General features: G+C 27.0%; 1 protein-coding gene across 2 annotated transcripts in view; it reads left to right on the forward strand.

Annotated features, from left to right (window-relative positions):
- The window catches only part of LOC129968671 (ribosome biogenesis protein SPATA5-like), a 28,243-nt gene extending 9,200 nt beyond the window's left edge, over positions 1-19,043 (forward strand). For both annotated transcript variants that reach the window (XM_056082798.1, XM_056082799.1), the window contains 10 exons: positions 1,198-1,242; positions 1,354-1,447; positions 2,706-2,837; positions 6,121-6,238; positions 6,329-6,450; positions 9,355-9,564; positions 11,239-11,372; positions 14,760-14,889; positions 15,425-15,589; positions 18,574-19,043. In XM_056082798.1, coding sequence (XP_055938773.1) covers positions 1,198-1,242; positions 1,354-1,447; positions 2,706-2,837; positions 6,121-6,238; positions 6,329-6,450; positions 9,355-9,564; positions 11,239-11,372; positions 14,760-14,889; positions 15,425-15,589; positions 18,574-18,750 — 1,327 coding nt within the window. In that variant the 3' untranslated portion in view covers positions 18,751-19,043. The remainder of the gene's footprint in view (positions 1-1,197; positions 1,243-1,353; positions 1,448-2,705; positions 2,838-6,120; positions 6,239-6,328; positions 6,451-9,354; positions 9,565-11,238; positions 11,373-14,759; positions 14,890-15,424; positions 15,590-18,573) is intronic.
- The last annotated feature ends 108 nt before the right edge of the window (positions 19,044-19,151 follow it).

The raw sequence follows: 19,151 nt of genomic DNA on the forward strand, positions 1-19,151 counted from the left end.
CCGCTATTGTTCATTTTTTGGCACAAAATTTGACATATTTAACGCAATGAAAAATAAAGTTGTTTGCACTTCGGCGAAATAACATACACTGAATTTCAAGTTTTCTTATAGTGCTTGTAAATAGATGGATCACAATCATAAACTAACGAAATCAGTTCCAGTAACGCCATCTGTTGGACAACAACGAGAATTTATTCAGCTAACTGATACTAAAATTTTAGTGCTGTATCAAATTTGCATAAAATCTGACAATGGGAAAACTGTTTCTGCTTGCTACCCTATAGTTAAAAAATGCAAGAAGTTAGATAGGTAAAAATTTTTATGTGTCTTGTGCATTAACAGAATAGATCTGTATTAAATATTTGATAAATTCTTTTTCTGCCTTTTTTTTTATTTATTTGCAAAAATAAAATAAAAATATAAATGTTTATTTGCAGAGTTAATTGCAGAGTTAAACTAAGTGAATAAAATTTGATGGGAAGTTGTTAAATTAAATTATTCTAGTAATTAATATAATTGATCATTTTGTGCTTCAATTGAAAACAAAATGTGCAATAATCATTCCACCTATATTTCACATGAAATTTTTTAACAAATTATGTGCATTGATAATACTTAAAATCTGTAATAATTTTTGATAGAAAAATGTTCAGTTGGAATTTTTACAAACTTTGAAGTATGTTTTTTATTAACACCACATCTCATTGGAAAAAAAAAAAAAAAATTCAAATTTTGATTAAAAAATGCAATTTTCTAACTTGTACTCTACTTTAAGTATAAAAACCAAGCTAATTATGAGCTAAAAGTTTTATAGTTACAAGATCCATACCTGCTTTCTTTAGAGCAGTGCACAAGACTAGGATATGTTATAACTATTAGGGATAAATATCTCCCTACTGGTGTATTGTCAAAATTTGAAGAGAGTATTGTCATTCTTGATATATCATTGTTAATGAAATTTACAAAAATCTTTCCATATTTTTAAACCTAGGTAATTAATAAATATGTATGATTTCATTCATCTGCCTTGGACTATGAAATTATTATTATATTGTAGCATTAAAAATTCATGGAGAGCTGTTAGGAAAAAAATTGATACTAATGTTATAAGTGTTACTTAAATTTTTGTATATTAGAAAGAATTTCTCCATTGTTTGTGTTATTTTTATTTATAAACATTTTTTTTTTTTTATGTAGTGGCTTTCATCTTCTAAAGAAACTAATAAAAAAAATTGAAGCTGAGTGAGTACATTGTGTAGAAATTACTTCTTTATGTGCATAAATTTATAATCTTCTACTCCTTTATGTGCTACAAATTCATTTTTTCATGTTTTCTTTTCTATGGTTGAATAGATCACCCAGTTTAATTCTTACAGACGATATTGACAAGCTTTGTGAAAATAAAGATCTGCAAAATGACTTTTCTTCCTTAATATACAAAATACTGGTAATTTGTATTGAGTTTTTTTAAACATCTGTTGAGTAATTTCTCTATATTTTTTATTTTATATAGTGTATTAAATTTCCAATATATATATAACTTATTTATGGTACTATTTTATCCTAATGAATGGATAAAATCCAGAGTTATTCATTTCACAACTAAATTTGTGAATTGTAATTGAGAATAAGTTATTTTGTTATATTCCAAATCTATGTTTAAACAAAAGGACAAGGAGTAAAACTAAATAAAGATTAAAATGAATGATTTCTTTATGTTTAAAGATATAATTTATAATTCACAATGACAAATTGTAATCAGATTTGGTCTCAGTCTATGTTAATTTTGCATTTGCTTAATAACAGCTAAAATGCTCCCCAAGTACAGTGAGTTAATACTGCAGAGTTGATAAGAGATAATGTTTTAAACACTAAAGTGCTTCATTTTGTGTATAATTTGTCTGCTGTTATATTTACAGAAAAATGATATTTCACTTTAATATTTACCTTTGATAAAAAATATAATAAAGGAGTGAATAAAAATAAAGTTTATCTGATCACTTTGTTATAATATTTTTATTTGATTGGAATATATCATTAATTTTTTGCATTAAATTAGAACTAAAATTTAAAAAAAAGTTTTATTGATAATTTTTTTAAATTAAGGCAATGATTTAAAATTTTTAAAGCAATAAAATAATCAACAAAGTCATTTTTATTATTTATATTTCATATTAGTTGGAATTTGATTTACATTCATTGAAAGTGTTTGTTGCCTTTTAAGGAAATTTAGCAAATGTGGTTATTATTATACTATGCATTTCAGTGAACTATTATTTAAAAAGGAATAAAGAGGAGTTTTGAAAAAGAATTTTATTTGTTTTATCTGATATTTCCTTTCATATTAAAAATTTATTAAATAATAAAATGAAAAATTTGGTTTTAGAAGGTTGTTTATAGATGTATAAATTGGTAAAACTAATATCAAATTCAGTGGTTAAAATTTAGTAAAAGGATTAAAAATAACAATTTTTAATGTATTATTATTATATATAGTCATTTACAATATATTTAAAACATAGTAATCATTTTTACACTGGAAATGCATGTATTTTGAAAGTCTTGGTAATACCCAACTGGAAATTTAATGCAGCTAATTTAATTAGTAACATTTATTTTAGAATTAGGATGCATAGTTCTTTCAGTTTTTATAGTATTACTTTTATCCTTCTTTTTAATGATCTCAATACATTTTTATTTGAAAGGATTCATCTGCCTCAATACTGGTGATTGCCACATGTCAGAATGAAAATTCTATTCCTGCAAATCTGCAGAAACCTGGTTTAATGGATGAAAAAATAAAATTTACCATACCATCTGCTTCTAATAGAGTTCAGGTATGAGTAATCCATTGAAATTAGTTGGAAATATTTTATGTTTTTATATTTTCTCAATGAGAAGTTGTCCATCAGGGCTACTGCATCTTCTATAATTATCAAAATGAAAAACTAATGTTTACCAATTTTTTATTCATAATGACAAAATGTAACTGAAGATTAAAATAGTTTATTAATAACATTAAAACAAAAACTTTGTTATAAAATCCTATTTTTTCCAGGGAATGTTTTTTAATATCATTATTGCCTTAATTTGTTTTTTCTTACAACTCGGATTTGTTCTCAGAAAGGGTTGCCATATTAAGGGGAAAACTGGGAAAATACAGAGAATTTAAAAACCATCTAATAAAACAAGAAAAATGGAGGAAAACTTGAAAGTTTCTATAAAAATTGGAAAGTACAGGGAACCTTAAGTTTCTCAGTTCCTTTTTTTTATTCATCTGAAAAGTACTGATCTCTAAACATTGCAAGAATAAAGGATTATAGCCATGGCTCCTAAAATGAAAGAACATTAATTGTCAGAGCCAAAAATTTACATTCAGTCCCACAAAAATGTTGGGCATTATTTGTTATGGATTAACTTCATTTTTTCAACAATCTTTTACAAAATCTTTAAATAATAAAATTTTGCAATATGCTTTGACGAAGCTTTGAACAACATTTCACAAAATAATTTTATTATATCGATTTTATTAATTCATGCTAATGAAATTAATTACTAATGAATTGTATTGTATGATATTAGTGTGAATCAATTAATGGAGTCTCCATAAGATATTGGAATTCAGTGTTTTTAAAGTATACCATTGCTCAAGAATTACTAAAAAAGTTATATCGTTTGAACTTATAGTTACTTTAATATGGATGAAGTAAATGGAAATAAAAATTTTTAAAAACATATCAAAGAAGAATTTTCTAGCAAAAATAACTGTAAAATATTAGATTTAGGTACTTGTGGATTACACATAATCCAGAGAGCATTTCAGTATGGACACAAATTTACTGGATAGAAAGTAGATGTTACTGTAAGAACCATGTATAGAATATTTAAAGATAACCCAGCTAGATGTGCCAATTTCATGGAAGTTAGAGGTTCTTCTGAATTTCCATTGAAGTTTTATTCTATCTTCTGGGTAGGAAATGTCAGTGTTTGCAAATGTGTTAAATGCTGTTAAAAGTTTTTGACTATATAGGGAAAAAAAAAGCATATATTTCAGCTAAATGTGTTGCCTGGATATGCCATAAATGATAATGCTTATCAGGATAAATTGATTATTTCTGAAATTAGTTTTTTCTCTTATTTTTCAAATGTTTCTTTAAAAATTTCAGACTGTTGAACCATTGGTGCCTTTTTTATATGAAAATCTTTTCATTCTTGTTAAACAATTAATGAAAAATATTGTTAGAAGAAACCTAATCAAAGGTGAAAAAAATTAGATAGTTTATTTTTGATAGAGAAAAAAATACTGATATTAGATTAGAGACTACAAGTTATTTGTTTACTAATAGGATTACTAAAACTAAAAAAAGATACTTTTTAGCAGAGTGTTTTACATTTATGAAGAATGTTATAAAAAATATTTGACCACATGTCCAAAAATTTTGCTAGTTTAAAAACTGCATCTTGTTTAAATCCATATTTCTTGAAGAACAATGCATTATTATGTGAAAAGGAATATTTAATTGCTTCAACTTATTTATTCTAAAGTACAAATTTTTCTGGTTTGTTCAAATTGTGCAAATATCCAATTTGAATTTCTTCTGAATAAACTAAAAAGTGAATACAAAGAAAGAACAGTTTTGATTCATTTAATAGAAAAATTCATTTAGATGATTTCTATTAAATATTTTGAAATCAAAAGGATTTCCTGGTTTAGGTAAAGTTATAATGATAACTCTTATGTTATCACATGGCCAATGCGACTATGGAAGGTGGATTTAGTATCCAATATGCTTGTTGATAATCTGAAGGAAAATTTGTTAATTAATCTGAACTGCTTATGATGTCTTAATGTTTTATGGTAGTATTTTAAATTTTCTGATTTCAAAAGATTTGCTTTAGTATGTTAAATTAGCATGTGCAAAGCATTTTGCAACTGTACAAAAAAAAAAAAAAAAAAAAAAGGAAAAGTTCAGGGGAAAAAAAGTATCCAACAGAAAAGTTACTTAGCTAGGTAATTCCTGCAAAAAGGAGGAAAAATTAAACTGCTAATTCAAAAATTTGTAGAAAATTGCAGAAATTTAATACTCAAATTAGTGAAAAGCTTTGGTGAAGTAGATGGTTTGTATCATAATAGCAAGAATGTTATTTTGTGTTTTATCTCAGTCCGTAATTTTGCACGAAATACAATTGTAGAGCATCAAAAGTGATCAATATCTCCCCCTCTTGTAATACATAAATTTTGTCTTGCTAAATGCTGAGTAATAAATAAAGATAATTTTTTTTCTGTATGTAAATATAAACATTCTTTTAATATACTATTTAATATATTATTTAAGGTAATCTTAAAAATTATTGCTAACTTTCCTTGTCTTTTCCACTGATTAAAACTACGGTGTATTATTAATCCATTAAAATTAGCACATCAGTGCTGTTCGCACATTTCCTTTTATATTACATGTGTGTACACAAAAAACACAGAGAATTTTAAGATTTAAATGGTAACCCTGTCAGAATCCATAAGTATGAATTGCGATATGATGGATAAACAGGGGAAGGCATTTATACATCAATTGGACATTCATCTTTTTTTAGATCAATGACATAGAGGCACAGGGAAAATTAGAAATTGTCATTCTTCCAGTAATGTATCTAATACATACATACATACATACATATATATTAAAATTTCTGCTCTCCTGAAATGTTTTCATTGACGTTTTTTTAATGAATTCATTTTAATATTTGCTTGAAGACAACAATTATTGTTTACGGCATATCTTAATCTTCTTTTATGAATTAATTTTATAGATTAATGTAATTGATCTTGAGATGGACAAATAAACATTTGAGTATGCTTTTTAAACATTTTACAATACCTGTGAATAGAGCAGACTAGACAAACATTAAAATCTACTCATACTTAACTGTTAAAATACAGAGGTTATAAGCTCTGATATTAAACATAAGAAATTATTATAATAGAAATGAAAATGACTTATTTTAACTTTGTATTGTAATAACCAAATGCACTTATATATTTTCTTGCAACATTGCATGTTTCAAAATTGATGAGGCATCCATGCTTTTACAAAAAATAATTGTATATGTTTCATATTTTAGATAGCACAGAAGATTTTAAAAATGTATGAAAATGATGTAACCAATGATCAAATTTGTGAAATATCTAATTTGGCTCATGGATTTACTGGTGGTGACATAAAAAGATTATGTCAGGATGGTATATATTTCAATTTAAATTCACTTCTTCCCCTTCTTTGAAATTTTTATGTTTGTAATACTAGTTTTTGATGATTTTTAATTATTTCAGCTTATCTGAAAGTAATTGAAGATAATTCTTCAGAGTGTCACATTACTTTTAGCCATCTCCAAAAGAGTTTCTTGAATATAAAACCTTCATCAATGGAAAAAATAAGATTAGAAGTTCCAAATGTAAGTTGCCTTAAATTTACTAAATATTTTGCTCTTGATTAAAAATTTTATGGAGAGTTTGTATGCGTATTATATGTCTGCATGCATTTTTATGAATTTTTACTTATATGTGTACTATGTTTCAAAATATTTTGAATGAATATTATAGCAAATACCCCAAGATCATAAATCTGTTTTCTTTTTGTTTTTAATTTAAGTTTATAGACATTATATTTTTCTATATGTAATTTAATGCATGTCATATTTGAAGAAAGATTTGATTACATTTTTTTTGTAGGGAGCAATTGATTTTACAATCAAATGAATTATGAAATTTATTTTATTGTACATATTCATAACTAGTAAATCTACTTACAGAATTAAAAAAAAGTTGTGAAGTGATTTATTTTTAAAATAGGTTAATATGGATTTATAAAAAGAGAGTTAGAATTTATTAATTTGTGTTGTTTCAACTCTTTTTCTTTCACAAATAGTTTTTGTTGTAGTTCGAGATTTCTCATTTGTATATTTTTTTGTATGGCAACAATTAGCTTACTTTTTTGCTGTTGATATTATTTATTAATAGTTTTTTTTTGCTATTATTTCTCCAAAGTCATGTAATATGCACAGAGTTTTCAAATTTTTATGACCACTTGACATTTATATGCAGATCAACCATAATTTCATGCTGTTGCCTTTAGACGGTGTGATAGCTATAAAAAAGTGAATACAGAATAAGTGAAGCATCTTTTGCACTGTATTACTTGAGAAAAAGTTGACAAAATGCATTTAATTGAGTTTGAATGAGGCATGATTTTATGTATTCCAAGCATTGGAACTAGTATCAGCAAAATGGAAGCACTTGTGAAGTATTCGAGAGCAACAGATATTAATGTTTACAGAGAGGGGGACTACTAAGCAGATAACCAAGTCTCAGTTTCAAGCTTGTGGTCCTTACGTCTGAAAGGATGCTTGCCAGAGTTGGCCAGCTCAACAAAAAAGCTATAGTACATCAAATTACTGGAATCTTAATAAAGAAGCAACAAGGAAGATCTCCAAATGAACTGTTTGTTAGAGGCTATGGAAGCCGACGTGTTTGAAAGCCTCTTCTCTCTGCCTTCTCCAGTTTGGAGTAGAAGGATTGCATAGTAGATAACTAGAAAAAAGTCATGTGGTCTGTTGAAACATATTTTTAATAATATCATGCAGATGGCATGGTACAAATATGGAGTAAACAGCATGAAAGCATAGGCCCCCAATTGCATTGCCATAATACTACAAGCTGGTGGAGGCAATATTATGATTTAAAGATCTTTTCTTGCCATTGTATAGTCCTGTGATTACTATGGAATAACATCTGAATGCCTAAAGTTATTTAAGTATTATCACTGATCAGATGCATCTTGTTAATGTATCCTGCCAGGGATGAATACTTTCAGCCGGATAATGCTCCCTATCATAAAGCTGGCATTGTTTGCAGATCATTCTAAGAAAATGACGAAAACTTTATCTGGCTTTGTTGACTTGCACAATTACCAGATTTCAATCCAGTTGAGAATCTATGGGATGAGATCACATGGAGCATTAGGCAATCTGATGCATACCATCAAATCTTAAGGAATTGGAAAATGTGGTTCATTGGATATGGTCTCAAATTCCTCATATCACCTACCAATATCTCATAGAGTCCATGCCAAGAAAAATCCATCAAGTATTAAGGCCACATAGTGGTCCAAAATTGTATTGAGAGGGTGATCATAATAATTGGTCACTCAGTGCATGTTTGATCACATTTTTATACATTAAAAATTTAAATATTGAATATTTTAGTTTCTCTTTTATTCCTATAAATAAATACCACCTAGTCTGTGTTTGATGCAAAAATTGGAACTTTATTTTGAATTTCCATTTGCAAATTATAATATATAAAAAATTTTAGATCATTAATTTTCATGTTGATCATTAATTTACTTATTGTGCTAGTAGTCCTTGCTCATCATCACTAAATAAAATATCAATTTGTGGTATAGATATTCTTAGGTTGTAAATAATTAATCTTAAGTACTTAAGGTTAATTGTTTATTCATATTCAAACAAATTCCTAATTCATATGTTCATTATATTCATTATACCAATGCAATTAACATTTTAAAATGAGTTCAATGTAATTTAATATTTAAGAATATCAAATATCTTTTACTAATGATTCAAAGTTGTTGGGAGTTATTGAAGAAATATTTTTGTAATATTGAAAGCTGCATAATTTTTGAAAAAAAACCTTTCATATGATGCTTTTTAAAAACATTATTTTAAAAATCGAAAAATTTTATGATCAGAAATTTAGAAAACTGTTACATTTCTAGAATTACCTGATTATCACAACTTTGATTTGATTCTAGAATTTACTGATCATCACAACTTTGAATTTTTTTCATCTTTAGATATAAAAATTGGCTTCAGTTATTTTCTAATTTTTCCACCCTAAAGCTTTAAGAATCTTTTTCATGAACATAAAATACATACCCTCTTTTCTATTTTGCAAATTCATTATCATCTTAATGCCTTTCACTATTTTAAGTGTATACAATGAAAAGTAAATGAATACAATGCAAGTTAATCAGAATTAAAAAAGTAATCGTGCTAATGCAGTTGCTTAATAAGCTGAATGAAATGTCTTAATGTGTAGTAAAAGATTAAGATAGCTTGTATTTTGCAATTTCCCACTACTTTTTTTGATAATTTGATAACTTACTCTTTTCTCAAAGTAATTATGACTCATTAGAGGTACATGGAATTTATGTATACCCTTCCTTTATTAATTTGAATTAAAATTTTATTTTGCTATTTTAAATTTTAAAAAATTATTGTTACTAGTATCTGATATATTACTTAAAATCTTATGCTTTGTTTCTTTTTACATTCTAGGTCAAATGGAGTGATATAGGAGGAATGAATGAGGTTAAAGACGCTGTGAAAGAAATGGTTGACTGGCCTTTGAAACATCCAGACAAATTGAGAAAATTCAAAATAGTTCCTCCGAGAGGTATTCTGTTGTATGGGCCACCAGGTTGTTGTAAAACAATGATAGCAAAGGCTTTGGCTTCAGAAAGTCAATTAAATTTTATAAATATTAAGGTAAAAATTAAAGATGAAATTTTAGATAATTTCAACCTCTTTTCATATTTCCTGACAGCTAATATAGCAGAGAGCTCAGGTTGCCAATTTTGTTGATTATCTTAGGACTTGGCATAGATTGAATTGGCACAGTAAATGATATTCCTAGCTCCACAATGATTGTTGTTAAGTAAAATTGTCTGATGTATGAAACTATATCATTTGCAGGAATAGAAAATGCTATCAAATAACATTTAATTCATAAATGATTTTAAGAATACAGATGATTTTTTAAAATAAGATTGGTAGATTGTTTGTGCCATATCAATTCATCTGTGGCTCACAGGCTCTATACTTCAAATCTATGTAGCTCTTCTTTATCATTGAGTAAAATTTTTTAAAAAAAAAAAATCCTTTTCTGGTCACAAGGAGATTATTAATTCTAGTGGAAGGCAGATGACAACTCTTTTATGAAACATTTATAAATATTGCATAGTAAACTAAGAATAAAATTAATTTTTGGAATTTCAGATATGTCAGTCTAACAATTTGATTTCATTTTAACCCTAGGTAACTAAACAATCGTCTAAGAGGCTACTGAGGCTTTTAACTAATTTTGAGAATTCAAGATGTTACTATTGCATTTACTCATGGTACCTTTTTGATTTGTAAAATTATTTCTATTTTCTAAATATTGAATTATTATAATAATTCTCTTAAGTTGCACTAATTTATTTGAAATAATTTAATTATAGATTATATTTGTTTTTAGTTCATAATCTTTTAGGCGAAGGATTAGTTACAGAATATTCATTCTGATTTAAGTTTAGTCATCTAGGGTTAAATTATTCAGAATCTTGTAATATTCACAATATTTCTAAATAATTCCATTAAGAAATCAAAAAAATCTTTACAAATAATTTGTTAAAAATTCTTTTTTGTTTCAGTTTATTTTTTCCTAAAGTAATTAAATTTATGGTTTTTCAGTTTTAAAGAAATGTAGCTGATAGACTTAGTTTGCTTTTTTGTGGGGGAGGAGGGGGAGAGGGAATTTATGCTAACATTTATAAACTTAGTAGGATTAATAATATATATTTATGTAAGTAATGCTTACTTCATCTTTTTTATATATATATATATATATATATAACTCCTCAAATATTAGATTAAAATCTGAAGCCTGCATTAGTAAGTATTTAGAGAATGGTTAATGTAATATAAAGAACATGTATTAACTGTTTAAACATTCAATAAATAATCTTGAGAAATTTCCTTGCACAGACACTTTACTCATATACTTGTTTAATGATAGTGAATTATTTTTCATAGTTTAGATAACATATAAATGTCAATTTTCAAGAATGCTCTATATTCTGTCATGGTATTGCTTCTATAATAATTTTCTAAATGTTCTATTAATAAATTTGTTCTAAAAGAATTGAAAATGATTTGAGTCTACATTTTATAAGTTCAAAATTTGCAAATTTGAGATAGTAGAAAAAATCTAGAATTCTTGTTACATTTAAATCCAGTCATCTTGTGATAAACTGATTTCATATAATTTGTTTTGGATAATGTTTCTTTTTGGACAATAATTTGAATTTGATTAATTCTTTGAAGTCAATAAAAATATATATTATTTTATTTATTGTGTTTGAGTCAGATTTTTTAATCAAAACTTTCCTATCTTTCCAGAGTTCCCAAGTTTTCAATATGTATGTTGGAGAATCTGAGAAATCAGTTTCAGAATTGTTTAAAAAGGCACGAGAAGCTGCACCTTGCATTCTGTTCCTTGATGAGGTAGATTCATTGGTTCCTGTAAGAGGAAGGTAATTTAATTTTCTGAATTCTTTTTGATAAATACTAACCATTTTTTGGAGCCAACTGATTTATTTGCATTGCTGGATGTTAAAATTTCAATTAAACATTCTGTGTAACATGGACTCTTAATAGCTTCCTCAGCAAAATATTTTTAAACCTTCTGCTGATTGTGTTATGCATCTTAATTTTCTATCATCTTCCCCAAAATTTTGAACTTTTATTTTGAATATGCAAAGCCACCAAATTTTGTAGACAAATGGCAAAATTTCTCATGCCATCAAAACGGGGACTATTAATGAGATGAAAAAAGGTATTTACGGAAAAAAAAATTAGTTCCAAAAGTTGCCAATAGAGGAAAATGTAGCGCTTTACACTTTAAGACAGCTAAAATTTTGCATAAAACATGGGGAAAAATTGCAAAATGCAAAATCCCGATTACGTAGTGGACACCAGTGCCAGTGTTTTGAGTTATAAAAAAGAAGCGAGGCATTGAAAATCATTTCAAGTATCAGTTGATTTGTAAAATGCGTCTCACTTTAGCACAGCGTGCATTACTTGTGAAGCTCTTTTATCTTAATCAATCTTCACGAATTTAGAAGTCAAAACAGTTTATGTAAAGGACCTCTATCAATTAATGCAGTGAAAACATTGATTAAAAAATTTGAAAAAACAGGTTCACTCGTAGCTCGGCATGGTAGAGGACGGAAACCGGTATCGGAGGATAGGATCACGTATATTGCGACTGTAATCGTTGAAAGAAATCAGGTGTGCTGTTAATAGCAGCACACGTGGAGTTGTCCGACAATTGGATGTTAGTGCTTCAACAGTATGGAACGTTTTAAGAAAAAATCTTCAATTTTATCCATATAAAATTAGTCATTTGCATGAATTAAAACCTACAGATTATGATCTTCGATTAACATTTGCTTTGACATTTCTTGCCAGAATGGAGGTGGACAAGACTTGGCCTTGAACAATTCTCTGGAGTGATGACAGGCCATTTTTATTTGAATAGGGCTGTTAACATTCAGAATTCTGAAATGTGGGCTTTTGAACAACCCCACACATTTCAAGAAATCCCACTCCATTCTGAAAAAGAAACTGTTTGGTGTGATTTTACAGTAGATTTTACCATCGGACCATACTTTTTTGAGACTATTACCAAAGCAAAACCGCAGACCTCTTCCGTAAATGCTCAAAGATATCATGATATGCTGAGTAGTTTTGTTATTCCACAACTTCAGCAAAGGCAATGCTTAGATAAAATTGTCTTTATGCAGGATAGAGCACCACCACATATTGGTACATCTGTACAGCCATTGTTGCACTATCACTTTACTGAAGAAACTGTCATTAGTCGCTGTTTTCGTGTTGCATGGCCGCCTTGTTCCCCGGATCTAATCCCATGTGACTTTTTTCTGTGGGGTTATTTAAAATCGAAGGATTGTCTTGGTGGAATCTCCAACTTATCAGTTTTAAAGGAAAACATATCACGGACTATTATGAATATACCTCCTGAAATGTTTCATTCACCTGTAGAGAATACGCTGTACAGAATGCAATGCTTAATCCAAGAAAATAGAGGATAGTCTTCCCCGGTAAAGCGATTCTACTGAATAAAAGCAAAAGAACGATTAATAAAAGAGAAGCCAAATAGAATCTCCTTTTTTAATTTTTTTATTTGCAACCATTTATAGAAGTTATTTTTTTGAATAAAGCACATTCGTGGAAAAATTAAGTCATTGTTATTAATTTAGCGTAGATCAAAAGCGTCACATTCCCCCTATCGGCAACTTTTCGACCTTTGAGGATTCCTTTTTCCCATGTCGTCATTAGTCCCCATACAAAATTTGGTTGCTTTGCGGCTGATGGTTTGAGCTACAGAGGTCTCTCAGTACCATCAGTTGTATATATATATATATATATATAATATTTTACCATTTATTAACGGCAAACACTAATGAAAGACTAAACTTTGTTGCATGGGTGCCGGCCGAATGAAACATGATCTACAATGATTGCTAAACGTTATGTGGTCAGATGAAGTCCACTTTTCACTGCATGGTGTCGTTAACAGTATAAAAAATTGTCGTACCTAAGTGACTCCAATTCTCATGTACATGACCAATCCATTTGATTCTCCTCATGTAACCGGATAAGAAGCCTGTACAGTCACTGCAAAATGGTATATTACGCTTTTCAGGACCATTTGCAGGAAAGACAATTTGTTGTTTGTCATCTTCATCTTCACCACTTTGCATACGAAAGATACTTTCACTGATGACCGAATGATAGGTCATCAGTTATGAGTTTTAGAGGCCCTCACGATCACCAGACTTGATCTTGGCAAATTTTTGGTTGTGAGGGTACTTAAAATCTTGTGTGTGCCAGAGTTTCCCAGCTCATTTGATATAAGTGGAAGATAATATTCAATGAACTGTCTGCGGCATCAATTTTTACATACTGCCTTCAGCGGTAATAAGCTAATGATGTGACTCACTTGCCTAATACCTTGTAGTAGCGGTCATGTTGAGTATCTTCTATTTTAAAATGTTACTTAAGACATGTTGTTGCATTCTATTTCATTATCTACTTTCTTTTGTCTAATTTGTATGAAACGTCTCTATATGATGGGTGATTGCGCATTTTTTGGTAGATTTTGGAATTATTTTCTTTATACCTGAAGGAAAAATATTATATCCCTCTGATCATATCCGAGCAAACTGAAATTTTTTACTTTTATGATTTGCTTTTACTACAATTTATTCCTGTATTTTGGTTTTTTTAAAGTTTGTACGAATTTATTGCACACCCTGTAGTTAAGTCACTGATAGATTTATTAATTTCATTTATTTGAAAGATTTTCTTAATATTTTTTGAAAATTGGATTTTTGGAAGCACGATGTTGGGCCGTTTTTCTTCATTTTCTTTTGTTAAACTTTTATTTATGTTTTCTTTGTAATATAATTGAAAACCCCAAACATATTGTAAGACAATCATCCTTTAAAATTAATGAGAAAAACTATTCATATTAAAAGAAACGAAATTAGAAGCAAACTGAAATAAAATTCTCAGGTGGAGAAAGTAAGGAAAACTGTCAAGAAATGCAAGGGAAACTTAAAGCTCGAAGCAGTATGCAAACAAAATACTTCATTACGAGTCGAAATTATACCTAAATGTTTTAATGCAGTGGAAAAAAAAAAAAAATATTTTCAATATTTTTTATATTTTTAAAAGCTTGGACTCCTGGCGATTTGGAAAGAAATTGCAGTTTTATGTCTGAATTCAATTGTTTCTTGTTTCTCAGAAGAAATAGTTTTATAGAATTTAGAGTTCTAAAAATATACAATTATATAAAAAAAAATTGCTGAATAGAAGTTTGTATTTTTGATTAGCACAAGTGGAAATTCCAATGTGACAGATCGAGTTGTAACCCAGATTTTAGTTGAGATTGATGGGATTGATGTACTTGAACAAGGAGTAAGTGTTATAGCTGCTACAAACAGACCTGAAAGGATTGATCCTGTAAGTATAAATTTGTGGATTTTCTTCCAAGAACTCTTATTTATAGTAATCAAGGTGTTAATTTAACTTATTTTATGTTTAGAAAATATCACATGTAGATGATATTAGTCCTTGAATGATACATAAAAAAAATTATCTAATTTTCACTTTAGAATTTTAAATTTAAATGAATGTTAAACTGGAAATCCGGTTGGCTATCCAACTGCTGATTTTATATTTTGTAAAAGTTTTTTCATAATTGCTTTTTATGAATCAATAACTTTTTTTTTGACTCATGAAAGTTTGTATCCAGTAAAATTTATGTAATTGCATTTTTATCCTAAAATTTTAAAATAAATTTGAATGGAATTAAATATTTTTGATTTAAATTATATATATGTTTTATATTAGTTTTATCATGAGAATAGGAACATATATATATATATATATATATATAGAGAGAGAGAGAGAATAATTAACAGATAAAATGTGGGACTAAGAAGTATATGGCTTAATTTGCCTGCATCGAATTTAAAAATAAACATTTCTGTTTCAGAGTCTCTTAAGACCTGGAAGGCTTGATCGTTTAATATACATAGCTTTACCTGATGCAAGGACAAGAAAAGAAATTTTTCAAGTAATGTTTCGAAAAAAACCAATTTCATCAGATATAGATTTACAATATTTAGTAGACAAAACAGCAAACTACACTGGAGCTGAGGTAAATAATATTTAATAATGTACTTTTAAAAGAAAGTATTCTCAGATTTAAAAACTACATCTTTTGATTGCTTTTTGTATTCATCTTTTATGACACATTTACTAGAATTTTAAAAATTTATCTACAGAATTACATTTTTTTACTTGTTGCCAAATATAGTAAATATTTTAACAACTTGGCAATAATATGAAAGCTAGGTAGTGTATCATATTATGCTCAGAAAAAAGCACTGGATATGATATTAACTCCTTTAAAGGACCCTTTTGAAAAGAAGTTTATTTTACATATCAATAATTTGTTCTTGAGCAGTGAAAATTTATTTTCCAAATAAATATTTTTTAGTTTATGGGTCTTATTTAAAATTATCGTGTGCTTGTTTAAAATCAACTAGTTTCTTCTTATAATAACACAAAATAGTTTATAGTATAATTAATTATAATAATAGCATAGCTGTGTATTCATTTCTAAATCGTGAACATTGATCATGTCAAAACTTTTACAAATACATAAAACTTTTACAAATTTGGATATTATTATCAATGACATTCAAATACTTTATATCATTGTATAAAATTTGCAGATGTTAGTAGCTTTAAATCTTCTATTTCATCTTCTAAAGAAATTAATGGTTTTGAATTCATCAGTGCTCCACAATCACATAATATAATTTCCAATATAATTCCTTATTATATTGGAAATCATTCTAGAACCTAACAATTAGATGTAATCATTATTGTTTTAGGACTCAAAACTCATTTCAAAAGCTCTCTGACCATTCATATTAATTTTTCTTAAAATCCATATCATCAGGTGGCTGTTGGAGGAGTGTTTCCATTTAATTTTCTCAACTGTGCAAATGCTTATTATTTTCTTCCAATCAAGCTCATTTTATGCATTATTAGGATATAATACATTTAGAGCAAATTTTCTTGAGTCATTCCTAAATGTATGCATTCTTTTAAAAGCCTTATCATTTAGTATTATAAAAACTCTTATTTTGGATCAAACACAACAGCTTTGCAAAATTCACTTCTTTTAAGATCAAATCTTTAAAATTTCCACTTTACATATTTTTGTGCTAAATTATCATTTCTGTGTCAGCACCAATAATTTAACATTCTTCTTCAATGATTTATTATTTACAGTTGATGCACACAATTTTGTACTCTTCAGTCTTAAATGATATTTGAATATAATCACTTAAAATTTCATAAAAAGATATTACTCTTATTAAAATGATTGTGCATTTAATAAACTTTGATCATTTAAAAATTATGGAGATTGTTAATACTTTTTTTAAAAATAGTTGCATGAAATGCATACACATGAAATAAAATTTTAAGAAAATGATTTTTTTAAAGAGCATACTTATATGAAGGATGCCTTACTTGTGATTTACATGATGCCTTTAAAAGCATGATGCATTGTATCTTAGTATTTAATTTATACTGTTCTAAATATTTCAAATCAATATTTTAAAAAGAGGTTTTATAATAGTTTTTAAGCAATAAAATGGTCTTTATACTTGCAATTGGCTTATCATGGTGAATCTTGGGGATCATAATATTAATGCTATAGCTCAGAAATATATTTGAATTCACTCAAATGTGTCATATAATATATATATAAAGTTAATTTTTAGAACATTCATCAAGTACACAATTTTTATTATTTTTCATTTTTACTACCATTATTAAACATTTACACAATGGTCAGTTTAAAAAGTATCCTTTTGTTTATTTTACATAAAAAACTATATTTAAATTATAAATAATTAACTAAAAAGAATAAAAAAATATTCCATTTAGCCTTTCTTCAGTATTAAGGATTGAAATTTAATTTCTCTATTATGATGTTTCATTTATTTTTATATTAATATCAATGTCAAATTTGATTGTAAAAAAAATCTTTATATAACTTTTAGCAATAATTTTCTGTGTTTATTAAAAAAATTATCTTTTTGTTTATATTCTTGTTAATTATATGTGAAATTAAAAATGATTGTTGTTTATAAAGAAAGTGCTATTAATGGTTCACTTCCTGTTTTTTAAATAATATAATTTGGGTGCAGCTATTATCCACCATAATTCTAATTGCGATTAAAATCTCTGCTGTAATAGGAGTTTCTAATTACGACTAGTGTGGATGTACATTTGTTACTATCCATTTTTTTTAAAGCCGAGTAGATCAGTAACTTTCTTGTCTGCTTTAGTAATAAGACATTCTTTAATTTTGTGATTATATTAAATACCAAAATACAAGATTAATTTCTTTTACAATATTAATTTTGATAAATATGAATTTAAAACTGAATAATCTTTAATCACAAATTAATGATATGGCTACATAGTTTTTCAGAGACTGAAATGCAAATTGTTTCATTAAATCTTTATTTTCAATTCTATAATTGTTGAAAAATTAGAGAAGAATATTTGATTGTAAGCAAAAGTGTAGTATTAAATTTATATTTATTTGATTAACAAATATTACAGGTTGATATTTTTATTCTTTTATTAGTTATTTTTAGTACTTTGTAACTGTCACATATTGAATATTTTTTAAATAAGCAAACATATAGAATTTTTTTCAACTGAAATGTCTTAGCTTGGGAGAATTTTAAGACATTTTTCTATTTTCTTGTATTTTTTTGCTTCTTATTCATTGTTTAAAAAAGATTACCATTTAGCATAAAAACTTTTAGTAACAAAGTTGTCTTTTTGTGATATAACCTTAAATTGCTATCTAAAATGTAATGCATTTTATGAAGAAAATTTTTAATATATTTTTGATTAATGTCAAATTGAATTTCCAAGTTTTATTATTTTGCATTTCGATTTTTAATGCTTTGTTTTCTAATTAAAAATCTTCATAATTAGAACACTGCATTTGATATACTAGTTATCATTTAATATTATTATTATACATAATGGTAGTTAATGATGTTTTATTTATTTAAATTAATGTCATAATTGTATTAATTTCAGATTTCTGCTGTCTGCCTTGAAGCTTCTAAATCTGCTTTAAAAGAAGGGAAATTTCTCTCTGCACCACCAGTCAACATGAAACATTTTCTTATGGCTTTAAAAAGTGTACAGCCAAGAACAACTCAAGAAATGTTAGATACTTTTGAAAATTATCACAACAAATTCAAGTTTAAGTAATGATAAAATCCTTCTATATTTTGCATCAATTAAATTATACACTTGCAGCGAACCATTTGTTTTAATTTTAAATTATGTTGAATCTTTCTATTGAGATTTCTTTAAAAGCTCTAAGCATAAGTTTTCTAATTGTATTTCTTGACTTGTTATCAAATATTTGAAGTTTTTATAATGCTGTAATATATTTTTTATATTAATAATATATGAAATAAACTTTAATATATCATATATGAGCTATTGTAACTAATTTGAAGTAGTATAGCATGAAATATATTAAAGTTGGATTTGATTAATGGAACTGTTTTTGTTCTTTAAAACTTCTTATGGAAACTTGATATTCATAAAAGATACTCTAATTATATATCTATGATCATTTATGAGTAGAGAATTGAAATACTGTG

Source organism: Argiope bruennichi, chromosome 5 (assembly GCF_947563725.1).
Source record: "Argiope bruennichi chromosome 5, qqArgBrue1.1, whole genome shotgun sequence".
Taxonomy (NCBI): Eukaryota; Metazoa; Arthropoda; class Arachnida; order Araneae; family Araneidae; genus Argiope; species Argiope bruennichi.